This window comes from Gobio gobio (genome assembly GCF_949357685.1).
Source record: "Gobio gobio genome assembly, chromosome: 15".
In the NCBI taxonomy this organism is placed as follows: Eukaryota; Metazoa; Chordata; class Actinopteri; order Cypriniformes; family Gobionidae; genus Gobio; species Gobio gobio.
The window spans coordinates 38,040,593-38,063,507 of record NC_137108.1 but is presented as its reverse complement, the minus strand read 5'-3'; the positions used below and the strand labels follow the sequence as shown (position 1 = coordinate 38,063,507).

General features: G+C 38.2%; 1 protein-coding gene across 4 annotated transcripts; it reads right to left on the bottom strand.

Moving 5' to 3' along the window:
- Nucleotides 1–7,834: 7,834 nt before the first annotated feature.
- pnp4b (purine nucleoside phosphorylase 4b) lies at nucleotides 7,835–22,526 on the bottom strand. 4 transcript variants are annotated; one of them, XR_013818014.1, is made up of 7 exons: nucleotides 22,405–22,526; nucleotides 21,418–21,590; nucleotides 17,247–17,350; nucleotides 10,558–10,745; nucleotides 10,276–10,466; nucleotides 8,432–8,951; nucleotides 7,835–8,312 (listed from the first exon to the last, which is right to left on the bottom strand). XR_013818014.1 is itself a non-coding variant. In XM_079836659.1 (7 exons), the coding sequence occupies exons 1-7, from the start codon at nucleotides 22,425–22,427 to the stop codon at nucleotides 8,307–8,309; spliced, it is 783 nt and encodes a 260-aa protein (XP_079692785.1). In that variant the 5' UTR covers nucleotides 22,428–22,526; the 3' UTR covers nucleotides 7,835–8,306. The 4 variants fall into 4 exon arrangements, 2 of the variants coding, with proteins under 2 accessions (XP_079692785.1, XP_079692784.1); XR_013818015.1 differs by having other exon boundaries at nucleotides 10,570–10,745; XM_079836659.1 differs by having other exon boundaries at nucleotides 8,842–8,951; nucleotides 10,570–10,745.
- Nucleotides 22,527–22,915: the final 389 nt, after the last annotated feature.

Here is a 22,915-nt window from a genome sequence, read left to right as displayed (position 1 = left end):
AATATATAATTCTGCTATGTAATCATTATAATGTAGCTATAATGATTAATCCTTGCATCATGTGCCAATTGGGTCAGTGGAGAATAAAGCTTGCAATGGATTCCAAAAACCAAGGTGGAAAAGTTATCTTAGGTGGAAAAATTGGTCTAGTTTTTAGTTCCCCGATTTAGTTTGGAAGACCTTGGGGGTTTGGTTTAGTGAGCTAGTGTAGGCTACTTCTTTTCTTTTTCTTTTTCGTTGTGTGACAGAGCTTTACTTTACTTTGTATATTTAGAGCTCATTTTTTGTTCAAATGTAAACTTGCAATGTGATTGACAAGGGGTATTATTATTTACAATTGCTTGGCCTTCACAGTTCAGACTCCTCAATTAAGGGCTGTAAAAAATGTACTTTTTGGAAGAATTTTTGAATGCTGTGTAATGTGCTTTGTGTATGAATTATTCTTAGTGCTGAACTTATGGATTTATAAGTTCAGCCTAAGGGCATTATCCCCTTGTTTGGTTGTCTTGTTAGTTTTCTCATATTTACAGAACATTAATTTGAAAAAAAAAAAAATAATAATAATAATAACAGCAATGACCTATGAGATAATTGCTCACCATATGTTAATTAATGAGGCTCTGCCCAGACAAATTACGGTTGTGTCTCTGGTTATAGCATCCTGTCTGGCAGGTAAGCAGGCACAGACAGACAGATAGATAGACAGTTCACCACACAGTCACCCTCATGCAATTACAAATATCCCTGGTAGTCTGTCAGAGTGAGTGAAATGAGTTTAAATTTGACTACATGGTGCTAATGGTGCATCCAGGTGTTATCACAAAACTTGTGTTTCTTAGGTCCCTTAGCTCTCTGAACATTAGTGGTTCATAACAACCAATGAGTAAGACTCCTGATCAACCTGTTGTGACTTTTAGGCAATGACTATAACACTGTTCATCTAGAGAGAGAGAAGCAGGACAGTGTGGCATATGTTTGTGGTGTTGGTCACTAATTGCTGTATAGACACACAGATGGGTTGGCTGGCAGTTGTATAGTGTGAGCCCAGGCCATTATGAAACACTCCTGCCGTGTATTGTTGTGAGGAGCTTACATCACACCTTAGCAAGTAAACAGTGACACCTGCACATGATAACAACTCATCTACACCCCAGATGCTGAGATGTACACCATATGATACCTGCAATCGAAGTTGGAAACTTCCATTCGCGGCAGTTAAACTAAAAAAGAAAGATCTGAAAGAGTCTGAAAGTTGCGGTTGGTGGTCACTTTATATGGGAATTAAAGGGTTCATAACACGCACAGTTTCTGCCAATCTCGTGTTAATCTTGTACCTATAGAGTAGAATTGCATTCTTCATCTCCGAAGAGTCTTTAGTTTTATCATATTTGCAAAAGACAGATACGCTGTACCGAATCCGATTCTTTCCGAAAACAGCCGAACTCGTGGACGTGCTCAGTGGGTGGGGCTAAAGAGTCACAAGCACACACACATGCACTGATGCGCTGATAAGACATTTAATGCAGTTCTGCAGGAAAGACTCAGGAGAATTATATCGACAATAGTGCATTTAATAATAGCTCAGCAAGCTAATAATATACAAAGTCAATTTGGCGTAGGCCCCGTCCGTAGGCATAATCCGAGGGTATCGGATCTGCAATTCCTGCCTGAAGACGAGGGCAGGGGCGCAGCCGACCCCCCGGGAGGTATGGACAGGACCATCCTGGTGGTGGTGGGGAGGATGGGGGTAATCGTCGCTTCAGATCTGCGTAATCGTCGCTTCAGATCTGCGTAATCGTCACTTCAGTATCTGCGAACTCAAACATGTGTAAGTACCGGGCTTTTATACGGTGAGCATGAGAATATAATTGGGTTAGAATGAAGGCAATAAGTGACGTAGTAATTGAGTCTTCCCAGCAGAACTTATGCTAGAGCTTTCATTTTCACTCATCGCCTGCGGTTTCGACTCATGACCGGGAACAAACAAACACACTTACAGAACTCCATTGTTGCTCTGGAAAAACAAACTGCATCCACTGTTTCCTTAACGCTGGGTTATTTGGGAAGCTGAACAAGGTTAGCTTTCCCTCACAACCAAAAACACACTTCTTTAATGACATTGTTCATTTCGTGGTCTAAAAACCAAATGACAGCACTGCCGACGGCTCCCGTAATTCGAACGAAGCGTGTTGATGGGCGTGCATGCTCATAAGCGAGAAGTGCACAGACGAGGAATTCCGCATTTTATGACGTCATACAGGGCCATACTAAAAAAAACTTTCCAAACTTATTCGAATCCTGAAGGAGTGTATTTAGCACAGAAATACTCATATCCAACTCGTTTTTTGAAGTTTTGGCCATGTTTAGCATGAGAATCCAACTCTTTAACAGTGGAAATAAGTCAGAATGCAGAAAATAGCTAGCCTATAAATCTAGACGCACCCTAGTGGCAGCAAATCTAATTTGCCGCGAGTGTAGTATAGCAACTCTCGGTAGACCTGCGAGCTGGAAAAACCAAACTCTGGTCAGGCCAATTACATCGTGTATAGAGTCGGTGGGCGGGCTTAACATAATGACGGCACGTCACGGCAGAATTGCGGCGGTTCCACGTAAACAAAGAAGCTTTTGGCCGCGACTCTGGAAGACTTTGAGTTAAGCTTTTCTTTGAGAAAAGAACAAAGAACGGCACTGAAGTCATTCTTAAGAAAGGAAGATGTGTTCGGAGTTTTGCCGACCGGATACAGCGAAAGTTTAATCCATCAACTAGCTCCAGGTCACGTTGCTCTCTGGTTGGTTGTAGCGCTGTCCAATTGCGTGCAGAGGGAATTTGAAAGACAACCGTTTGTCCTGTCCCTCAGCTTGAGTCCTGTCAATGGTGAGTTCCCAGACCCAACATCTTGATGAGACCCAAATAGCATTAGATCCCTCCTTTAACATTTTCCACTTTTGATGCCATTTCTAGCGAGAAATTACTATTGTAGTAATTAAATATTCGCTTAGTTTTAACCAATGCGCTCTTTATTTTGCTGTAGTTCATTAAACCGCAGAAATCTGTCCAAAATCATTTTCGCTAAGTACTGTGAGTTGCCACCAAAAGTCATTGCCTGTCTGATGATGTGTTCATTGGTGTGAGGGTGGGACAACTTGTCAATCATATTAGAAAAAGCAAACATCAATGATCCAACAGTACAATCAATTTATAATGGACAAAATCATGTCCTGCCCATGTGCCCCACATTTTTTCTTGTTCAAGAGGCCATTTCACACTGCACCACTACCAAGATGTCACAACATTAAGCAGCCTCTGGTTGTAAAAGATGAAATAACCTTTCACAGGTAATATTGTGTTGGTTTGTGTTTTTTATATGTATTAACTCAACATTACAGGGCTTTAAACTATAGTAACTTGTGTGGTTTGTACAACTTTTTATAATTGCAGTAGAATCTCTCCTCACTAAAGGACGCATCAGTGTATGTTATTCATGGAAGAATAATTTATCCATTAAGCAGATCACTGTTGAGCAACCAGTGGGAAAAGGGAACCGTTTTCTGTATTATTTTTGTTTGACTTGATCACTCATATGCCTATTTTGAATTACATTCCTTACTTGCTAATTTGACAAAATAGAAATGTCTTCATTGAAATAATTGTGATGAGGAAAATGCTTGCATTACTATTTTCCAATAATTTGTATCTCACAAACTAATTCAGCTTTGCTCCCAAATTAATTGCCAGCTATTTTTAGGTAGTCTGATTATAGCTGGTTTCAGCCTGGATGTCTAACATAAAGAATGTATTTTTTTGTCCCTCAGATCCTGAAGATGCAGCTAATAGCCTACTGCGTATGTGACAGCTGAGGTGTATCAGCAACCACACAGACATTTTGTCCTGGGTATTTTGGAACACCTTTCTAAACCATGAGGACATTTGGGAGGGAGGAGCAGGTCTGGATTTCTCTGATTATTCCACAATAAGCAGTTTCGTCCTTGCTAATATATGTGTGAGCTTAAATGGTCAAGGTTCAGCCTTGTGTTTAGTGAGAGATTTAACACAGTCTGAAAAGTTTTAGATCCGTCTTTCTAGCAGAGCTTTCAAAGACCCAAAGAATGTTCAGAGGGGACCGATATTTCATGCTGACTCCAAAAAACAGGAATGCGAATTTGGGCCCAGTGAACCTTTGGTTTCTGCACTTGACATTCAAGGAAAATCAAAGAAGGTTGTGCCCGCAACAACAACACAGTCAAAATTCCTGATTAAGTACAAATCCATTTTATTGATAAGAATACTCATTATAAAATGGTGCTAATTAGAAGAATGACTTTTTGACCCTGAGAGTTGCATCTTAGGAGAGCACAAATTAAAGACTAGTCTTTGCCGGTAAATAATAAGAGTTATTCAAAATAGTTTGCCCCAAGCAAGTATTTTTACTGTAACTGTCATTTATCATTTCAATATGCTAATCATTTAATTTTTATTATATATATAATTATTCAGTCAAAATACTGAGCTCGGCCGTTACTCTGTGCACGTTCCTGTGAATGCGTGCGAGACGTCAGCAGCCCCTCATGCAATGTTGTCATGACAACCGGTACACAACATTCACTTCATGAGATTTACCTTATTATTAGTATTACTGTATTATTTCTTATCATGTGCCTTATAGAAAAGAAGAGAGCTGCGTTTGTTTCTATTGAGCCTGATTTTTCAAAATGGTGCGTGTGTGCGTATCCTGGGTACCATGACAAGAGTGCGAATTATAGTAAGCACTCACTCACAGGAATGTGCGCAGAGTAACGGCCGAGCTCAGTATTTTGACTGAATAATACGGTTTCTTTCTCGCAAAACCTTATAGTATGCCTCCTGAACACTTTCCATATATGGCACTCGTCTCACTGTATCATTGCGTGATACTTTTGTATCATTTTTGTAATGTTTTAGCCTGGTCGCTATCCACTGCCATTATATGGAGGAGCGCATGCAGGACTATTTTTTAAATTTTTGCTTTTGAGGTCCGAAAAAGATAGAAGGACATAGGGCATTTGGAACAACAGCAGGGTGAATAAAAGATGGCTTTATTTTCATTTCAGGGTGAACTATCCCTTTAACATTATAGTCATTAATATTTCGATTGATTCATTTCTGATTATCATTGGGTGTGTCAATCAGCAAAATCACTTTGTATGAATAAACTGATTCATATTGCTTTGAAAACAAATAAATGTGTGTCCATAGGAATAACAGAAAACGTATTGATGCAATAAATGGTTAGGTTAAAATGCTAAATACATAAAGTAGTAAACACTTACACTTTATAATGGAATTATGCCATTTAACTATCACTCTGACAGGTGTCATTTTGATGTAAGGAATTCTTCATAAATTAAAATGACATTCCTCTAAACATTTAAAACTACAAAAAAAACTCAGATAACCTAAAGGAATATAGGAAATTCTTAATTATTCACTGATTCATTTGTATTATGGATTTGAATGTGTGTCAATGGAGGTAAATGCTTTCTTTTTACTTGCGTGTAGTTAATGCATCTACCAGCAGGGGCTATTGAGAAAACCAGCTAAATATTGATCACTTTAGTATTGTAGTGTCTAAGTGAGCATGGAAAAGTGTGTGATTTGACACTACATGTAACAATTATTTGACATATTGGTCCATAATTACATAATCCCACTGGGTGTATTAAAGGCACAAAATGTAATTTTCGCAGCTTGAGGTCGCTTATTCAAAACAAAGCTGTAGCTTGATGACGCCCTGATGTCGCGGAATCATGGGAGTTGTTGTCTTCACTACTACAGCCGGTGGAAAAGAATCTGATGGGACTCGGGCATAAATCATGTTCATGGATGAGCTAACGTATTAAAGATTTATTAACATTACTGTAGCATGAAGCAAGGTGGGGCTGAAAGCCGGTGGAGCAGAACAAGGCAGCTGGAGTGATTGCTAATTGAGAGACAAACGCAACACACGGTTCAAGATGGCGGATTCGCTATTTACGTGGCGGAATTTGCGAGCGGAAAAACTGAGCATTCTCCAAACAGGAATCCTTTTATTTTTTTATTTTTAACCCCTTTGCAGTCAAAGATCGCAGCTGGCCCCAGATTACTGTCGTTCAACATTCACTGCATGTTAAATCATCACACTCTAACTTCATCTGGGAAAAACTTGGTATAATTATAAAGATTAAAGCCTCCAGCTTCGTTATTTGACCACTGTTTATGATAAAACGAGGTTGCAGTGACATTAATTTCTTAATTTATGTCAGGGGTGCAAAATAACCGAGCTGTAATGAACAATATTTTGAATGAAATATCAACAAGAATCAAAAGCCAGTCACCTCTTCTCCGTTTTATTTGTGGTCACATAACATGCACTAAACCGTATCCGTTCGGGCTCTTAGTGAAACAGTGCGCATATTTGGACAAATATAGATTTATTGTCACATGTTAGCAAAATATTTCGTCATAAAGAATAACATTTCTATTAATTTCTCACTGAATTATGCTGATCTGAAGAGCTGAATGACATTCAGAGCGATCTCTGTGTATTTTGCTTCCTGCTGGACGTCACTTATGATCTCAGAGCTCTCTCATTCGCTGTACAGTTGTCAGGCATCTTACGTGACACAACGTGACCATAATCCTACCCCTCCTGGTCACGCTGTTCAGTGCGCTTTCTCATTATCATCTCTCTGTTATAAACATTGGCAACATGTGAACCAAGAAGCAATAAACGTGCGATTTCGATGGCATATGGTTTGTGTGTGTTTTGCACGCGATTTGGTGTATTTTCATATGAATAAAGAATGTTTCCAGTAACATGCTAAACAGGTGTAGCAATTAGCTCCATATAAAATGCTAAACATAACATTTTTTAACATCATTGAACATCACTGAAACCCACATTATATCGCGATCGGAAGTAAATACAAACACTCGCTGGCTGTTTAAAGGGAGTTTTGAGTGAAAGTGTAATATTAATATTTTATATTGTGTTATGTAGCTTGATAATAATAATAATAATAATAACTTAGACTTATATAGCACCTTTCATGATACCCAAGGTCGCTTAACAAATTATTGATGCTAACTGTAGCTCTAATGCACCTGTCACGCCAGGAACTATATTTTATTTCATATAAGGGTACCAAAAGCATGCTTTTTCTTGTTTGTTTGTTTGCTAGAAAGACTTCAGATAGTACGTTTTAATGTAAAGTGGGTAAAGTGAATGTGGGGTTGATGGGCCATCCAGAATGTCTGAATAGATTATAATGGCTCAATTCCAAAACAAAAGAAGGATAATGAGGGATTAAGTCATCCCTCGCCTTTTAAATAACACAAAAAATACTGCGCTAATGACTTTAGACCAGGTTTTTGTTGGTCAATTGCGCAGTTGTTTTCAGTTCCTCAAAATAGCAATGCGTCTGAACACACCTAATTTTCAGACCAGCACGCTCATGGGCGAACAGATGGGCGTGAGTGCATTTGCTATTTAAACTATGCATTTGCTATATTTGCTATGAAAATGTTACGCATGGCGTTGCATTGCGCCGGGTGTATGATAGGGCCCTAACTGTGTTGAGCTATATAACAATGATTAGCTAGTTTTCTGTCGATGTATCAGTTGCTCACCTGTCTAATAAAACACATAATATATTAAAGCATCTTTGGTGTTTCCATGGTTTCTACAAAATGATGATGTCATTGACAGGCAACACACGGACACGGTTCGTGTCCTGGTTAAAATTGCTTATTTCTCTGGATTTAAACATTTTTGGAAACATTTGGGATAATATAAGTACACAAGTCATCACAATATATAACATTGTTCCAGTTTTTTTTTATTCCAAACCTTTTTACATAAGTTTGTAGTTCCAAGTACCAAGTTTGTTAATCTTGTCACCTGTACAATATATCAAGAACCATTTGTTGCTTTTACACCAAGAACAAAAAAATGGTTAAAAATCTTTTCCATTAAGTGTATGGACATTTCCTTTAAACCTAAACACACACAATACAATGCGTAATTCAAAATATGGATAAAACAGAAATACAGAAAATTCCTTTATATTAAAGGGTTAATTAACTTATAGGTTTGGAATTGGAACAACACAGATGAGTAATTGATGACATATTTTTTGGGTGAACCACCCCCTTAACTCGGTACATTGCACAGGGTTTTTATGGACTTTTCTTAGTGTGTAGATTAAGAACCGTACCCTTTGTAACTGAATTTTGTTTTTGGCTTATAAACATGGTTTGAAACATGTTCCCACTCACTGTAAAAAAAAATTCAGGTCTCCAATTGAACATTTTCTAGTGACTGATCACATTTATGTGTATTGATGCAATTTAATTCACAGAAATTAAATTTGGACAACTAAAAAATTTTCAATTGGAGACCTGAATTTTCTTTACAGTGCTGAGATGTCAAACGTTTTTAAAAAATCCTCTCATCTTCATTTCAACTATAGGGAGGTTTATTTACCTTTGTTTTGTACTTTCATACTGAAATGTCAGGAAAAGTCAGCAAGACAACGATCAGTCTGGAGATCAAATACATGGTCTCACATTGGACATTTTTAACCAACCAGATAAAGGCTAAACATAGCATGGACCCTTTAAGATCTATTGTATACAAACACATGACTTCCACAGCGCCCTTGATTCAACTGGTTTGATTGACCCTAGACAGTATTTGAGTAGATTCAGTCGTTGTTGTTGTTGATGGTCTCCACTTGGTGAGAGCGAGCGATGAAGGTTAAGAGCATGTTCTGGAGCATCTCAGCTCTCATCTTGCTGATTTGTAGCACCTCCTCATGATTCACTTTCTCCTCACGGCTGTAGTCAAGAGAAACCTTGTTGGTGATGAGTGATAGGCCCAGGACCCGCAGTCCGCAATGCTTGGCTACCGTCACCTCAGGAACTGTGCTCATGCCTGTGAGGGCAGCAGGAAGAAAAGAGAAAGAGAGAGAGAGAGACTCTTAATTAAATGGCAGTCATCTCTGTTGTGGCACAGGTGATTCATTAATAAATCAGACCAGGTCTGGGTCTCACTTAATACTTGATGAGGACTATTGGGGTCCTGTTGTATACACAGGAGGGAGGACGCACACAGGAACCGGTCACTGACCGGTCTAGCTAGAGGAGCCCACTGAGCACATACCCCACAGAGCTGCCGTTTGGTAATCGGAGCCCAATTATCTGAGGCATTGTTCAACTCATCAGAGGACCAGCAGTGAGTATAGTTTATGCCAATCATATGGACAAGAGAGTTATTTAGATCACTGATTAATCTAATCACATTGGTTGAAGTGGGCTACTTTGGCCCTTTGGGTGGGCCTAATCTCCATCAGTTAATATAGCAGGTCTGCTAATATGGCACATCATTATTAATTAGCTATAATTTTCATGAAGCACCAATTACAGGAGAGGCACTACACACAAAAGAAAACAGCAGGTTAAACCACTCAAACTCCTCAGAGTATATATATATATACATAGCATATAGCATATATCTATATAGCTTTTATTTATTTTCATGTTAGTTTTAGTCATTTTAGTATTTCAACTTATTTGTTTCTGTTTGTTGCCAAACATTTTTTTTTTAAATGGCAGAATTTGCAAGCGGAAAGACTGAACGCTTTTCTAGAGAGGAATCCTTTTATTTTTAATATTTAAAAGTTTTTGAGTGCTGCTGCTCATCCCTGTGTGTGTAATAAGCAGAGTGTGCGTTGTGCAACCTACTAATGCACATTAGCAAATTACTAATGTGCCCTTTAAATAACACAAAAAATACTGTACTATTGACTTTATACCAGGTTTTTGTTGGTCAATGGCGCAGTCATTTTTCAGTTGCCTCAAAATACCAACACGCCAACAATGTGCCTGCACACACCTTGTTTTCAGACCAGCACGCCTATGGGTGCACAGATGGGCGCTAGTGCATTTGCTATTTAAACAAAGTGGCGCTGGACATGAAAATTATTACTGCGTCGGGTGTATGATAGGTTGTAGATATGCGCTGGGTGTAGATCTAGAATCGTCACAGATTTTCTGACAGAAAATAGGTATTAAATCACTAATGAAAAGTCAGACAAAGCAAAAATAAAAAAATGTTTTGATGATTGATTAAACTGTTGATAAGTGTTTCAAGTTTGAGGTGTTTGAGGTGCTCCTATGAAACTCGACAGCAGCAGCTCGGACATTTTTCATATGCATTTTTGCCAGTTTTCCCCTTTGTGTATTGTGACTGTCCATACCAACAGAGTCGCTCCCCAAGATGTGCAACATCCGTGCCTCTGCGATGGTCTCAAAGTTGGGTCCGCTAACCATACAGTAGACCCCCTCGCGCACAAAATTAGAGTAGCCCAGCTCAGCAGTGATGTCCAAAACTAATTTCCTCAGGTCTTTGCTGTAAGCGTCAGACATACAAGGAAACCGGATCCCAAATCTGAGGAAGACCCATAAAATGGGAAACAGTTCTGTAAAATAATATCAATAACTCTCACTCTTACACACTTTATTCTGCCTTTTTCTCTCACTTATCTGCATACCGTTCATCATTGGGTCCACACAGTGGGTGCTGTCCAGCAAACCCCGGCAAGTTAATATGGTCCTTAATGACCATAATGTCTCCCACTTTGAAATCCTGACAAAGACCTCCAGAGGCGTTTGTTACGATAATGGTCTCTACACCCATCAGCTTGAAGATCCGCACGGGGAACGTGACCTGGAAAAATTCCCCAGAAAACGCAAGCTGTTACTCGCGGCAGGATCTCTCTGACATATTATTTTCACTTTTAAATTATTAAATTAATGATACTGGATGTTAATTAAGCCATGGCCCTTTCAGGTTTAATGGAAGAAAATGGAATACAAATATCATGTGACAGTACAGAAATAAAGCAAAACAAATAGATCAACATTTATTTATATTTTTATGGCCTGGTTTCACAGAAAGGGCTTAGATTAAGCCAGGATTAGGCCTCAGTTAAATTAGGACATTTAAGTAGCTTTTATAAACAGATTTAATTTATCAAATTTATATCGGACTAAAAAACAGCCTCCTTTCATTTCAGAAAAGCACATGGGAATGACAATATCCACATGCGTAAATGTGCAATGGTATACCACAGTGCCTAACCACAGTTTTAGACAGGTATTAAATAAGCTTTAGTAATTCTAAATGGGATAAATATAGGAGTGTAGAGCAGGGAGCCATTAAGGGAGGTGTCAGTGCGAGCAGGAGATGAATAATGAACTTGTGGGCTCAGTAAAGCACAGCTCAATAGGGATGTCACAGTCTGTCAGCCTGCTCTCCAGCTGATGAACCAGGGTGGACGTGTGGGGCTGCCATGGGCAACACTGCCATTACAACTATACACAGACATGTCGCCGAGGTAGACCAGCATTCTTAAGGAATACGCCCCAGTTTGGTACCCTTTAAATCAAAGATGACTTCTTTGTGGATTGTAAACTCTCAGAGATCAGATCGCTTCATATTTAATTCTTTAACTCTCCTAAGAGAATTGGTCTGCATTATAGGCCTATGGATAGTCTGTTGATTACCCGTCACTGGCGGTTTGATTAATGCACACTATTACGGAGTAATGAGAATATGTCTATAAGAGATTCTTGTATATCTTTGCACTGTATCATGAATTGGCATATATTTCAATTTCAGGGTATTCACTAAGAATGAATTGCATTTCCTGGTTGCATCATGGAGGCTATTCGCACGCACTGATCATTAGAAAACGGCAAAATTTCTATACACCTGGTTTCTGTTATGTATGATAAGTCTGCATAGAAAAGAGGTGTGTTTATCCTAAAAAATAAATGAAATTTAAATAAATAGCACCAAACTGGACTGCACTATGGGTGGTTAGCAAATAATGAGCAGGGTGTTTTTAACTGTACAAATATATAAATCCGTGCATGAAATATTGATGTGAGTTGAAATTATTTTATGGTTTTGTCTGTATAATTTCTTAAAATAAAACTTAATATAAAACTTTTAAAAAAAATCATCAAAACCATCAGCCTAGTAACAAGACAAACACTCCTGCATCAATATTACAGTAATATTAATAATGAAATCCCCTGAGGTCATGTCACAGTAATTGAAGTGCAAGTGCACTTAGTCCGAATCCACTTTTGCTAGTTTAACTACGGAACGCATGGCGCACGTTCTAAAAGGGTTGTCCGTATTCTCTTAATGAGTCATGTGTGTGTTTTGGGCGTAACAGAGTCTCATCTCCCATTCCCTTTAAAAGCCATTCTCGCGCCATGGCCGATTCGCTATTTACATGGCGGAATTTGCAAGTGGAAAAACTGAACGCTTCTCCAGAGAGGAATCCTTTTATTTTTAATATTTAAAAAAATTTTGTGTGCTGCTGCCGGCACGTGTGTGTAATAAGCAGAATGTACGCGCGTTGTGCACCCGCCTATATGCACATATTACTGCCAATTGGTATATAACAAGTGATCGAGAGTCTGTGGTGTGAAATGAGAGACATGAAAATCGTGCCGGTTCTGTTTACCATTGAGTGGACTGACATAAAGCATAAATATTAGGAAACATCAGATGGCTTAACCCTCTGGGATCTTAGGGGTTTTTGGGCCCCTGGAGAAGTTTCAACATGCCCTGACATTTATGCCTTTTTCAGTTGTTTATAAACTTTAATGGCTAAATTCTCATTACACTGTATTCAGCACAAATGGGCTACAATAAAATGTGAGCAACATTTATGTACATGTTAAACAGCACAATGACACTTATATTATGAGGCCACAAAATAATGACCTATCAACCCTCTTTTTATTTCTGAACAACAGAATGCAGGAGCGCAGAAGCATAGCGTAATGATAAAAAAACCACCCTGTAAAATCTAGACAGGTTTTTTTTTTTTTTTTACTTTTCAACTTGAGCGCTGCATTTTTAGAATGAGACAAAACTCATCCGTTTAGCCCATGTTTACATAGAAAAACAACAGAAAAGCAGTGCAGGTGAATGCAAAAATTTTGTGAATGGCCCTTTTATTGTTTAGCCAAGCCCTCTAAATGCATCGGAGCACCATAATGCTGCTTTACTTGCTGCAGAGAAACAGAGGTCAGTGAAGGGCTAACTTAGCTTGACTGTCCAATTACCCTCCATGGCACATCTCTCCACAACAAAGAGATCACTTAAACAAGCCCTAATAACGGTTTGTGTTACCAAGGGCAAACATGAAACAAGCTTGCGTCCTATACTGTAAGAGAAATGAGTTGGGTGCACTTTTAGGATACAGTGAGTTGGCACAGATTTGCACAGTGACTCACAGATATGAGTCAGCTAAAGCAAAATGAACAGTGGACTGAAGGTACAAACCAGCTGTCACAGTTTGACAAAGGATTTAATAACCAGATTGTTTGAGCTCCTGCTTATTATATAAGGGGCTTCAAAAATTTCTGCTTTTGTGTTCCAAAGCCCCCACCCCCCAAAAAATGTCAGTTTGGAGTAAAAACAACATAATTAATTAATTAAAATGAAATAAAGCTAAAATGAAATATAAATTTTAGATGAAAAACATTGAAATTATAAATGTTGCCTTGGAAAATAACTGTAATATGTTTAAGTAAAAGTACTCAAATTACAGAAAAACTCAAATTGAAATAAATCAACACATTTACTAAAGCATGAAAATGAAAACTGAAAATATGAAAATAAAAGCGAATTCAAAAATATTAATGAACACTATAATAATAATATATAAATACCAAAATAATGCATATTAACATTAACATATACAGTGCATCCGGAAAGTATTCACAGCGCTTCACTTTTTCCACATTTTGTTATGTTACAGCCTTATTTCAAAATTGATTAAATAAAAATAAAAAAATCCTCAATTCAACATACAGAACCCCATAATGACAACTTGAAAGAAGTTTGTTTGAAATCTTTGCAAATGTATTAAAAATAAAAAACTAATCACATGTACATAAGTATTCACAGCCTTTGCTCAATACTTTGTTGAAGCACCTTTGGTACCAATTACAGCCTCAAGTCTTTTTGAGTATGATGCTACAAGCTTGGCACACCTATTTTTGGGCAGTTTCTCCCATTGTTCTTTGCAGGACCTCTCAAGCTCCATCAGGTTGGAAGGGGAGCGTTGGTGCACAGCCATTTTCAGATCTCTCCAGATATGTTCAGTCGGGTTCAAGTCTGGGCTTTGGCTGGACCACTCAAGGACATTCACAGAGTTTTCCCGTAGCCACTCCTTTGTTATCTTGGCTTTGTGCTAAGGGTCGTTGTCCTGTTGGAAGATTAACCGTTGCCCCAGTCTGTAGTCCAGAGCGCTCTGGAGCAGGTTTTCATCAAGGATGTTTCTGTACATTGCTGCATTCATCTTTCCCGCGATCCTGACTAGTCTCCCAGTTCCTGCCGCTGAAAAACACCCCCACAGCATGATGCTGCCACCACCACACCTCACTGTAGGGATGGTATTGGCCAGGTGATGAGCGGTGCCTGGTTTCCTCCAGACATGATGCTTGCCATTCAGGCCAAAGAGTTCAATCTTTGTTTTATCAGACCAGAGAATTTTGTTTCTCATGATATGAGATTCCTTCAGGTGCCTTTTGGCAAACTCCAGACAAGCTGTCCGCTGGATCATACAGGCCTGAGTGGTGGAGTGCTGCAGAGATGGTTGTTCTTCTGGAAGGTTCTCCTCTCTCCACAGAGAAACACTGGAGCTTTGTCAAAGTGACCATTGGGTTCTTGGTCTCCTCCCTGACTAAGGCCCTTCTCCCCCGATCGCTCAGTTTGGCCGGGCGGCAAACTCTAAGAAGAGTCCTAGAGTCCCAAACTTCTTCCATTTACGGATGATGGAGGCCACTGTGCTCATTGCGATCTTCAATGCTGCAGAAATAGATAATTCCTTGGACTTCATGGCTTGGTTTGTGCTCTGACAGGCACTGTTAACAGTGGGACCTTATATATAAGGGTGTGTGCCTTTCCAAATCATGTCCAATCAACTGAATATCCCACAGGTGGACTCCAATGAAGTTGTAGAATCATCTCAAGGATGATCAGTGGAAACAGGATGCACATGAGCTCAATTTTGAGTGTCATGGCAAAGGCTGTGAATACGTGTGAGTATGTGTGATTTAAAAAAATATCTATATATTTTTTTATAAATGTGCAAAGATTTCAAAAAACTTCTTTCACATTGTCATTATGGGGTATTGTTTGCAGAATTGAGGAAAAATAATGAATTTAATCAATTTTGGAATAAGGCTGTAACATAACAAAATGTGGAAAAAGTGAAGCGCTGTGAATACTTTACGGATGCACTGTAGCTAAATTAATAACCTGACACATGGCAGCCACTATTATTCCTACCCTTTTATACATATTTATCTAATGAGCGTTAACTTTTTAAATATTTTGTTCTACTAGATTTGATAAGTACAAGATATACAAATAAATTTAGACAATTTCCAAAATGTACAAAGATAATACACATTTCAGATATGAATACAATAGATTAAGTATTACATACACCAATTATTTATATTGTGTTATATAATTATGTATCACCTTGTTTTTAAACATTTTCTTAAATTTACAAAATGAATTACACAGTTTTAATTCCTTCTCAAAATGATGCCATCGGTTTACCCCTTTGACAGATATACTTATATTTTTTGTATTAGTTCTTTTACTTATTTTTTTTAAACATATGCATTCCTCTTCGTTTATACTGACTTTCTCTTTTTTCGATACAATTTGGATACAATTTGGAAGTAAATAATTACATACTTTATACATTGTCTGTGCAGTATAAAAATCAACCAAATCAACACATTTTCAAGCGTGTAATTTAATAAACAATTTATTTGTTGGTTCGTAATCCACACTAAACTGAATAGTTGGCGGCCATGCCTTACAATACATAGATATTTTTAGATTCCCAATGCTATGGCAGGTTCTTCCGCTCAATCCTTGTCATTTTTTCAATAGGAGCATTACATGGAAGAAAATTATGTACCAACCGCCTCACCTAACTGTTAGGATGTTGCGCTAGTAATGCTAATGTCATGGGTGAAAATGTCATAAAGTACTACACCAGGGACCTTTGCCGCATTATTTTTATCCGTATGCCTGATTTGATCTGATATATGCTAATTGTATTCTTGCATATTATTTAGGACAGTTATGTAAATTGGGATGCTGTGTGTGTTTATGTGCCGCAGCTATTAAAACATTAAATACAAAATAGTCTTTTGAAAGGCTCAGGTTTGATAATACAGGGGGCTGATAGATTTAATTCCCCAGCCTCATATTTAGAGTAAAAAGCTTTTGGCTGGCTGTAGAGGGCATGGTGGCCATGACAACTGATTGTAATGCATTGTGTCATGCTGTCAGGGCTGCAATTACAGTGACAGTGCCACTCCAGGGCAAGAGGTTGCAGATTCCTTGGTAATTTAGTAAAAAGTGGCTCTTCGGCCCCATGTGCAACAGATAAATGATTCCCCCGGACAGACATTGATGGAGAGAAAGCCAAGAGCTCACACAAACCATGCTGCTTAGTTGAACTCTGGGGTAAATTAACATTGGACAACTTTAAAAATTAACTAGGACTTTCAACTGATGTGAAAATGTATTCATGATTTAATATATGTTTTCATAGTCAACATGCTAATGCATGCAGATCCTTTTTAAAGGAAAACGAAACTGTTTTCCTGTTCACATCACAAAGGACTAGGAGTGCAAGCTGAATATTGTAAATGAACTGCTTTGATATGAGAGTAACAGGAGCAGTGAACAGTTTGTGTCTCCTCCACACCTGCATTCCCAGCATTCAGCCTCGGTATTCGTGCATCTCCTGATTGTGACAGATAAAGTTAATGACCCGTACTGGAGGTAACAGCTTCTCTCTGTTTTACAAATAGGAGCTGTTTACAATGATTCCTTGTCCTTGAGGGGATGCTAAAAAGAACCAAGGCCACTGCTTGAAACGCACGCCACAATACCTTACAAGACATTGATGCCACAGAGTAAAAATAGGATTTGTGATATAGCTTTTACTTCAAGCAAAGAAACCACTGAGCTTGTAAGTATTATAAATGGATACATCTAAGAACTGTATCGAAAGGCAAGATGAAGTTAAATCAGTTAAGGACATGATAAACAAGATGGCTGGGGTGGCACTGCAATAGAGGCATCAAACTGTTTATTTGAGCTCACCTTACACAATGAGTAACCCTCGTACAGATGGAACCTTCCTTGCATGAAGACACACGACTCTCCTTTGATTTGACCAAACACCAGGCACCCTTCATGACCAGGAACTATGCATAAAAAGACAAACATATCAGTAAAAAACATTCTTACTCTTGTTTAGTGTAATGTATTATTTTATATACTATATTAATGTTTTGTTTTGTTATTTTATACATCTACATATCATTTCACATGACTGAGCATGACAAACTCTATAAAAACCATTTAGGGCCAGATTTATTAAACAGGGCAAATTAGGGCAAGTGTAAAATGGGTTAAGACATGCTTTTTGGGCGTTAAATAATGGCTCAAATGGCAGTAAATTGACTACTGCAAACCTCACGTGGCATGATATTTAAATACTCTCCTCCCATACATTTTGCAACTGAAAGGAAACTCCTTCAAATGCATATGAAATAAGGCCAGGTGCAGAAACAACACGCATTTATCTCTAATTTTTCACTGCATGTCTTTAGTAAATCCTGAAGGGTTTGGCATTGTAAATCTGGCCCTTAGTCTGTAAATATTTCCCTGTGGACCCCTCTTATATTGATTTTTATGTGTTGTTACTCTAACGCAATGTGATGTATGAAGCATCTTAATGATAAAGTGCAGTGTATATTGGGCTCTAAAGATGTTTTTCCCCGATAAAGAACCTCCTGCTGTGAAGCATTTACTCTTTGCTCTCTCCCTAATTTATTATGTCTACCTAAGGGGTTATTCATCCAATGCAAAACCTCTCTATAATGAGCAAATAAAAGGTCAGATGCTGCCATTGATAACAGATGTCATCTAATCCTTTTCTATAATATGGCGTGAACTGACTAATGACTGTCCCCAAGTCTCAGAGATCCTGCTGGCTTGGCTGTATTTAGAAGTTCATTGATTTGCATTTGCATGTTCACTTTGCTCATTCAGCTTCGTAAAAAAGTTGATATCTACTGCTGATGTAATCAAGGACGGCATTAGTCAGACTGATTGTGTATCATTAGTGTGCTAACAGGTGGAGTAAACATTGTTTTCTAACATTATGAGCCAGTAGGAGGCTGCTGTTTGTTTGTGGCTTCAGGAACTTAGTTTGACATGGGATCAGGCCGACTGAGCCAAGGGAATGGGAACATATGTAAATATAACCTTGAATTTTGGCTGATGAGATGAGTTTGGCCCTTAAACCTGCAGCGTAATGAGGTTCTGCTAGAATAATAGCTCTGTTTTTCCAGGGGCCGATTCCTCTTTACTTGCATGAGCATTGATGAATGGCTCTGCGAAAAAAAACTCACTCAGAGAGGGGGCTTATTACACTCACCGTGAAATGTATTTCCTGCAACATTGTAAAAATGAATGAGCAAATGAACGTTTCAGTGCATGCCGCCTGAGTTTAAAAAAAAAATCATATTGTCACAAATTGGCAAAACAACGAGTGTAATGAGAACAGCTCTGAGATAAATTTAGTAATCCTTAAAAATGGCTAATTATCTAAATTAGTTTTAATGGAAAATAAGTGAAGTGCATATTTTGACAGTTTTATATATATACACAGTCATTATATAGACAAATTAATATTATAAAAAGATACATATACAGAATAATATATGCACTTAAATGCTATATAAATAATTAAGTATATAAACATATTCATATTATAATGCTATACTATAATCACATCTTAAAATGCATCAAATCACATTTTTACTACCTGTAGCAGTAATGCGTTATATATTGTCTATTTTGCACCCATCTACAGTGAGGAAAATAAGTATTTGAACACCCTGCTATTTTGCAAGTTCTCCCACTTAGAAATTATGGAGGGGTCTGAAATTGTCATCGTAGGTGCATGTCCACTGTGAGAGACATAATCTAAAAAAAAAATCCAGAAATCACAATGTATGATTTTTTAACTATTTATTTGTATGATACAGCTGTAAATAAGTATTTGAACACCTGAGAAAATCAATGTTAATATTTGGTACAGTAGCCTTTGTTTGCAATTAGAGAGGTCAAACGTTTCCTGTAGTTTTTCACCAGGTTTGAACACACTGCAGGAGGGATTTTGGCCCACTCCTCCACACAGATCTTCTCTAGATCAGTCAGGTTTCTGGCCTGTTGCTGAGAAACACGGAGTTTGAGCTCCCTCCAAAGATTCTCTATTGGGTTTAGGTCTGGAGACTGGCTAGGCCACGCCAGAACCTTGATATGCTTCTTACAGAGCCACTTCTTGGTTATCCTGGCTGTGTGCTTCGGGTCATTGTTATGTTGGAAGACCCAGCCTCGAACCCATCTTCAATGCTCTAACTGAGGGAAGAAGGTTGTTCCCCAAAATCTTGCAATACATGGCCCCGGTCATCCTCTCCTTAATACAGTGCAGTCGCCCTGTCCCATGTGCAGAAAAACACCCCCAAAGCATGATGCTACCACCCCCATGCTTCACAGTAGGGATGGTGTTCTTGGGATCATTCTTCTTCCTCCAAACACGTTTAGTGGAATTATGACCAAAAAGTTCTATTTTGGTCTCATCTGACCACATGACTTTCTCCCATGACTCCTCTGGATCATCCAAATGGTCATTGGCAAACTTAAGACGGGCCTGGACATGTGTTGGTTTAAGCAAGGGAACCTTCCGTGCCATGCATGATTTCAAACCATGACGTCTTAGTTTATTACCAACAGTAACCTTGGAAACGGTGGTCCCAGCTCTTTTTAGGTCATTGACCAGCTCCTCCCGTGTAGTTCTGGGCTGATTTCTCACCTTTCTTAGGATCATTGAGACCCCACGAGGTGAGATCTTGCATGGAGCCCCAGTCCGAGGGAGATTGACAGTCATGTTTAGCTTCTTCCATTTTCTAATGATTGCTCCAACAGTGGACCTTTTTTCACCAAGCTGCTTGGCAATTTCCCCGTAGCCCTTTCCAGCCTTGTGGAGGTGTACAATTTTGTCTCTAGTGTCTTTGGACAGCTCTTTGGTCTTGGCCATGTTAGTAGTTGGATTCTTACTGATTGTATGGGGTGGACAGGTGTCTTTATGCAGCTAACGACCTCAAACAGGTGCATCTAATTTAGAATAATAAATGGAGTGGAGGTGGACATTTTAAAGGCAGACTAACAGGTCTTTGAGGGTCAGAATTCTAGCTGATAGACTGGTGTTCAAATACTTATTTGCAGCTGTATCATACAAATAAATAGTTTTAAAAAATCATACATTGTGATTTCTGGATTTTTTTTTTTGGATTATGTCTCTCACAGTGGACATGCACCTACGATGACAATTTCAGACCCCTCCATGATTTCTAAGTGGGAGAACTTGCAAAATAGCAGGGTGTTCAAATACTTATTTTCCTCACTGTATATGGCGCAAGGACGACAAAGTAATTTGATTTTGGCTGATTTGCTTTTGACACTTGCTGATTTATATGAATGATGCAATGGGCAATGTGAAGAATTTATTATTTAAAAAATGAGCACGGAGCATCCATAGATCTCATTATTCAACCTGTCAGTCATTTCTCTGTTAGTCTCCATAAACCAGTGAATTTAAATTATGAAGTGGATTAGAGAAAGAATGACAACACAAATGGATTCTAAGACCCTTATTATACAGTACTTTTCCTTAATTACAAGGGCTCTTGTTCTTCAGCCATCAGTCATGCAAACACACACATACACACACAGGCTACAGGTAGTGCAAATATCATTTGATGCATCTGAACACTTCTCAAGATTATTCACCTCACCATATAAATATTTAAACCTGTCCAAGATTTCATAGTATGAACTCCCTGTGGCAGATATTAGAGGCTATTTTTGCTCCAGTCATGATATTTTATTCATAGGCTGTAGTTATTCATTTGTAGCTCATATTACCAAGAGTTGGGCATAATTTGTTAACCATACAATACAATGAAGGACATAATGAAAACCTCTGTGCTTTCAGATTCACATTAACAACTCCTGTATCTGTCTAGTGGCTTTTTTATAGACTCAACATGCTGACTGAAACGAGCACACTATGTAAATTAACATAAGAACATCCACCATCCTTTGCTTTATTACTGCATATGCCAACTAAAATGCTTTATGTAGTATAGAGTTGTTTCTGTTCCTTTAATTCAGCTCTGATACACTTCCATGAATCCGGTACCTGTGCTCACTGGGAAATTGGGAATCTCCTCATAGTGGATGGTCTGTTTATTTGAGACACTGTCTGCGAGAAGTCCCAGTCCAGAGCCGCACACGATAGCTATCTTTGGCCTGTGTCTCGTCCTGCTCAGCAGCCATTCTGTAGTCAGTTTGCAGTCATCGAAGGAACAGCAGCTGAGTCGGGAGAAAGAAAGAACGATGGCAAGATACATTCGAACTGGTCAGACTGATAACTGCTTATGTGTCTGATAAGATAAAACGTGAAATTAAACATCTGACTATCAATGAGAAACATGATATTTTTTGGAGATCAGCAAGACATTTTCATGCAACATCAACATCAAATCATGGTCTGTGATCAGATATCAATACACTATAAATACAGAACAGACTTTGACGTTAAATTCCACCATAATGTAGGAACTATCAAACTTACTCTAATGCAGTGTAAACGTCTACTTCATTTTTATTACATTCCTAGATTTCCGGAGTCAGTTATGAAAATATAATGATGTAAAAAGCACCCAGGAAATGAACTAATATATAAATGAAAGCATAATAATTGAAAACATGCTGGTAGCAAAAAGCTGAGAATATTAAGCTGGCGTTATGTGGTTAAAGATGAATAGGTAAAAAGCTTAATAGAAATTATAGTGAAAATGCAAACAGTGGACACATTTACAGTTTCTAAAAGCAGCCCTAAACGCAAATTTACAGCATGCAGTTGTCAAGGCTCTATTTAATTTGCATCTCATTTGAAGATAATTCTGCTCCATATTGTGACTCAGCTGTGTTTGACAGGGTTGATATTTTTATTGGCCTTACTCATTTGATTAAATGCATAAAGGATCTTACTCTATAACAGCTGTGAATCCAAATTACATTATCAACCGACTCTTTTAGTAAAAAAATATGTTTTCATCAATAATGTTCCTTTTTACACTCTCCGGTACGTATAGAATATCAATGACATAAAACTAAAATTTACCATGAGTTTTCCTTGGTGTGCATGATCTCAGTCACAGGTAATCACAGGCTGACAGCACCTGGAAATAGTGTGTACTTGTTCTATGAGAGCAGATAAGAAAGAGATAGAGAGGAGAGAGAGAGAGAATAACCTCTCAGAGGACTATAAGGTCTCATCTCATTGGCTGCATAAATGGTGAGAGCAGGAAATCTCCATTCGCTTTCCAAGAATTAGTCTCCTGGGAAACTTTACTTTCAGACACCAAGATAAATACAATTTGCTCACAATACAGACAACCGTGAAGAAAGCTATAGTGTACAGCATGTCTTTTATGTTAGATCTAATGGTAATTTTAATCTTGAAGGGAGTGTTCACCCCAAAATAAAATCCTGTCATATTTCATGTTTATGTTGTAATACCAGTGTAATACCCGTGTCATTCTACAAATTTGTTTCCTCATAAATCACAAAAACAAACAGACACACACAAAAGAAGATATTTTGTACAGTCTGTCAATGCAAAATAAAAATAA

Bases quoted from the DNA above. Each gene is read 5' to 3' on its own strand.
- pnp4b (XM_079836658.1), bottom strand. From the start codon at position 22,427: ATGCACACCAAGGAAAACTCATG. The intron at 21,591-22,404 runs GTAAATTTTAGT...CTCCCGACTCAG, and splicing joins CACACCAAGGAAAACTCATG to CTGCTGTTCCTTCGATGACT. The intron at 10,467-10,569 runs GTATGCAGATAA...GGTCTTCCTCAG, and splicing joins TGTGGACCCAATGATGAACG to ATTTGGGATCCGGTTTCCTT.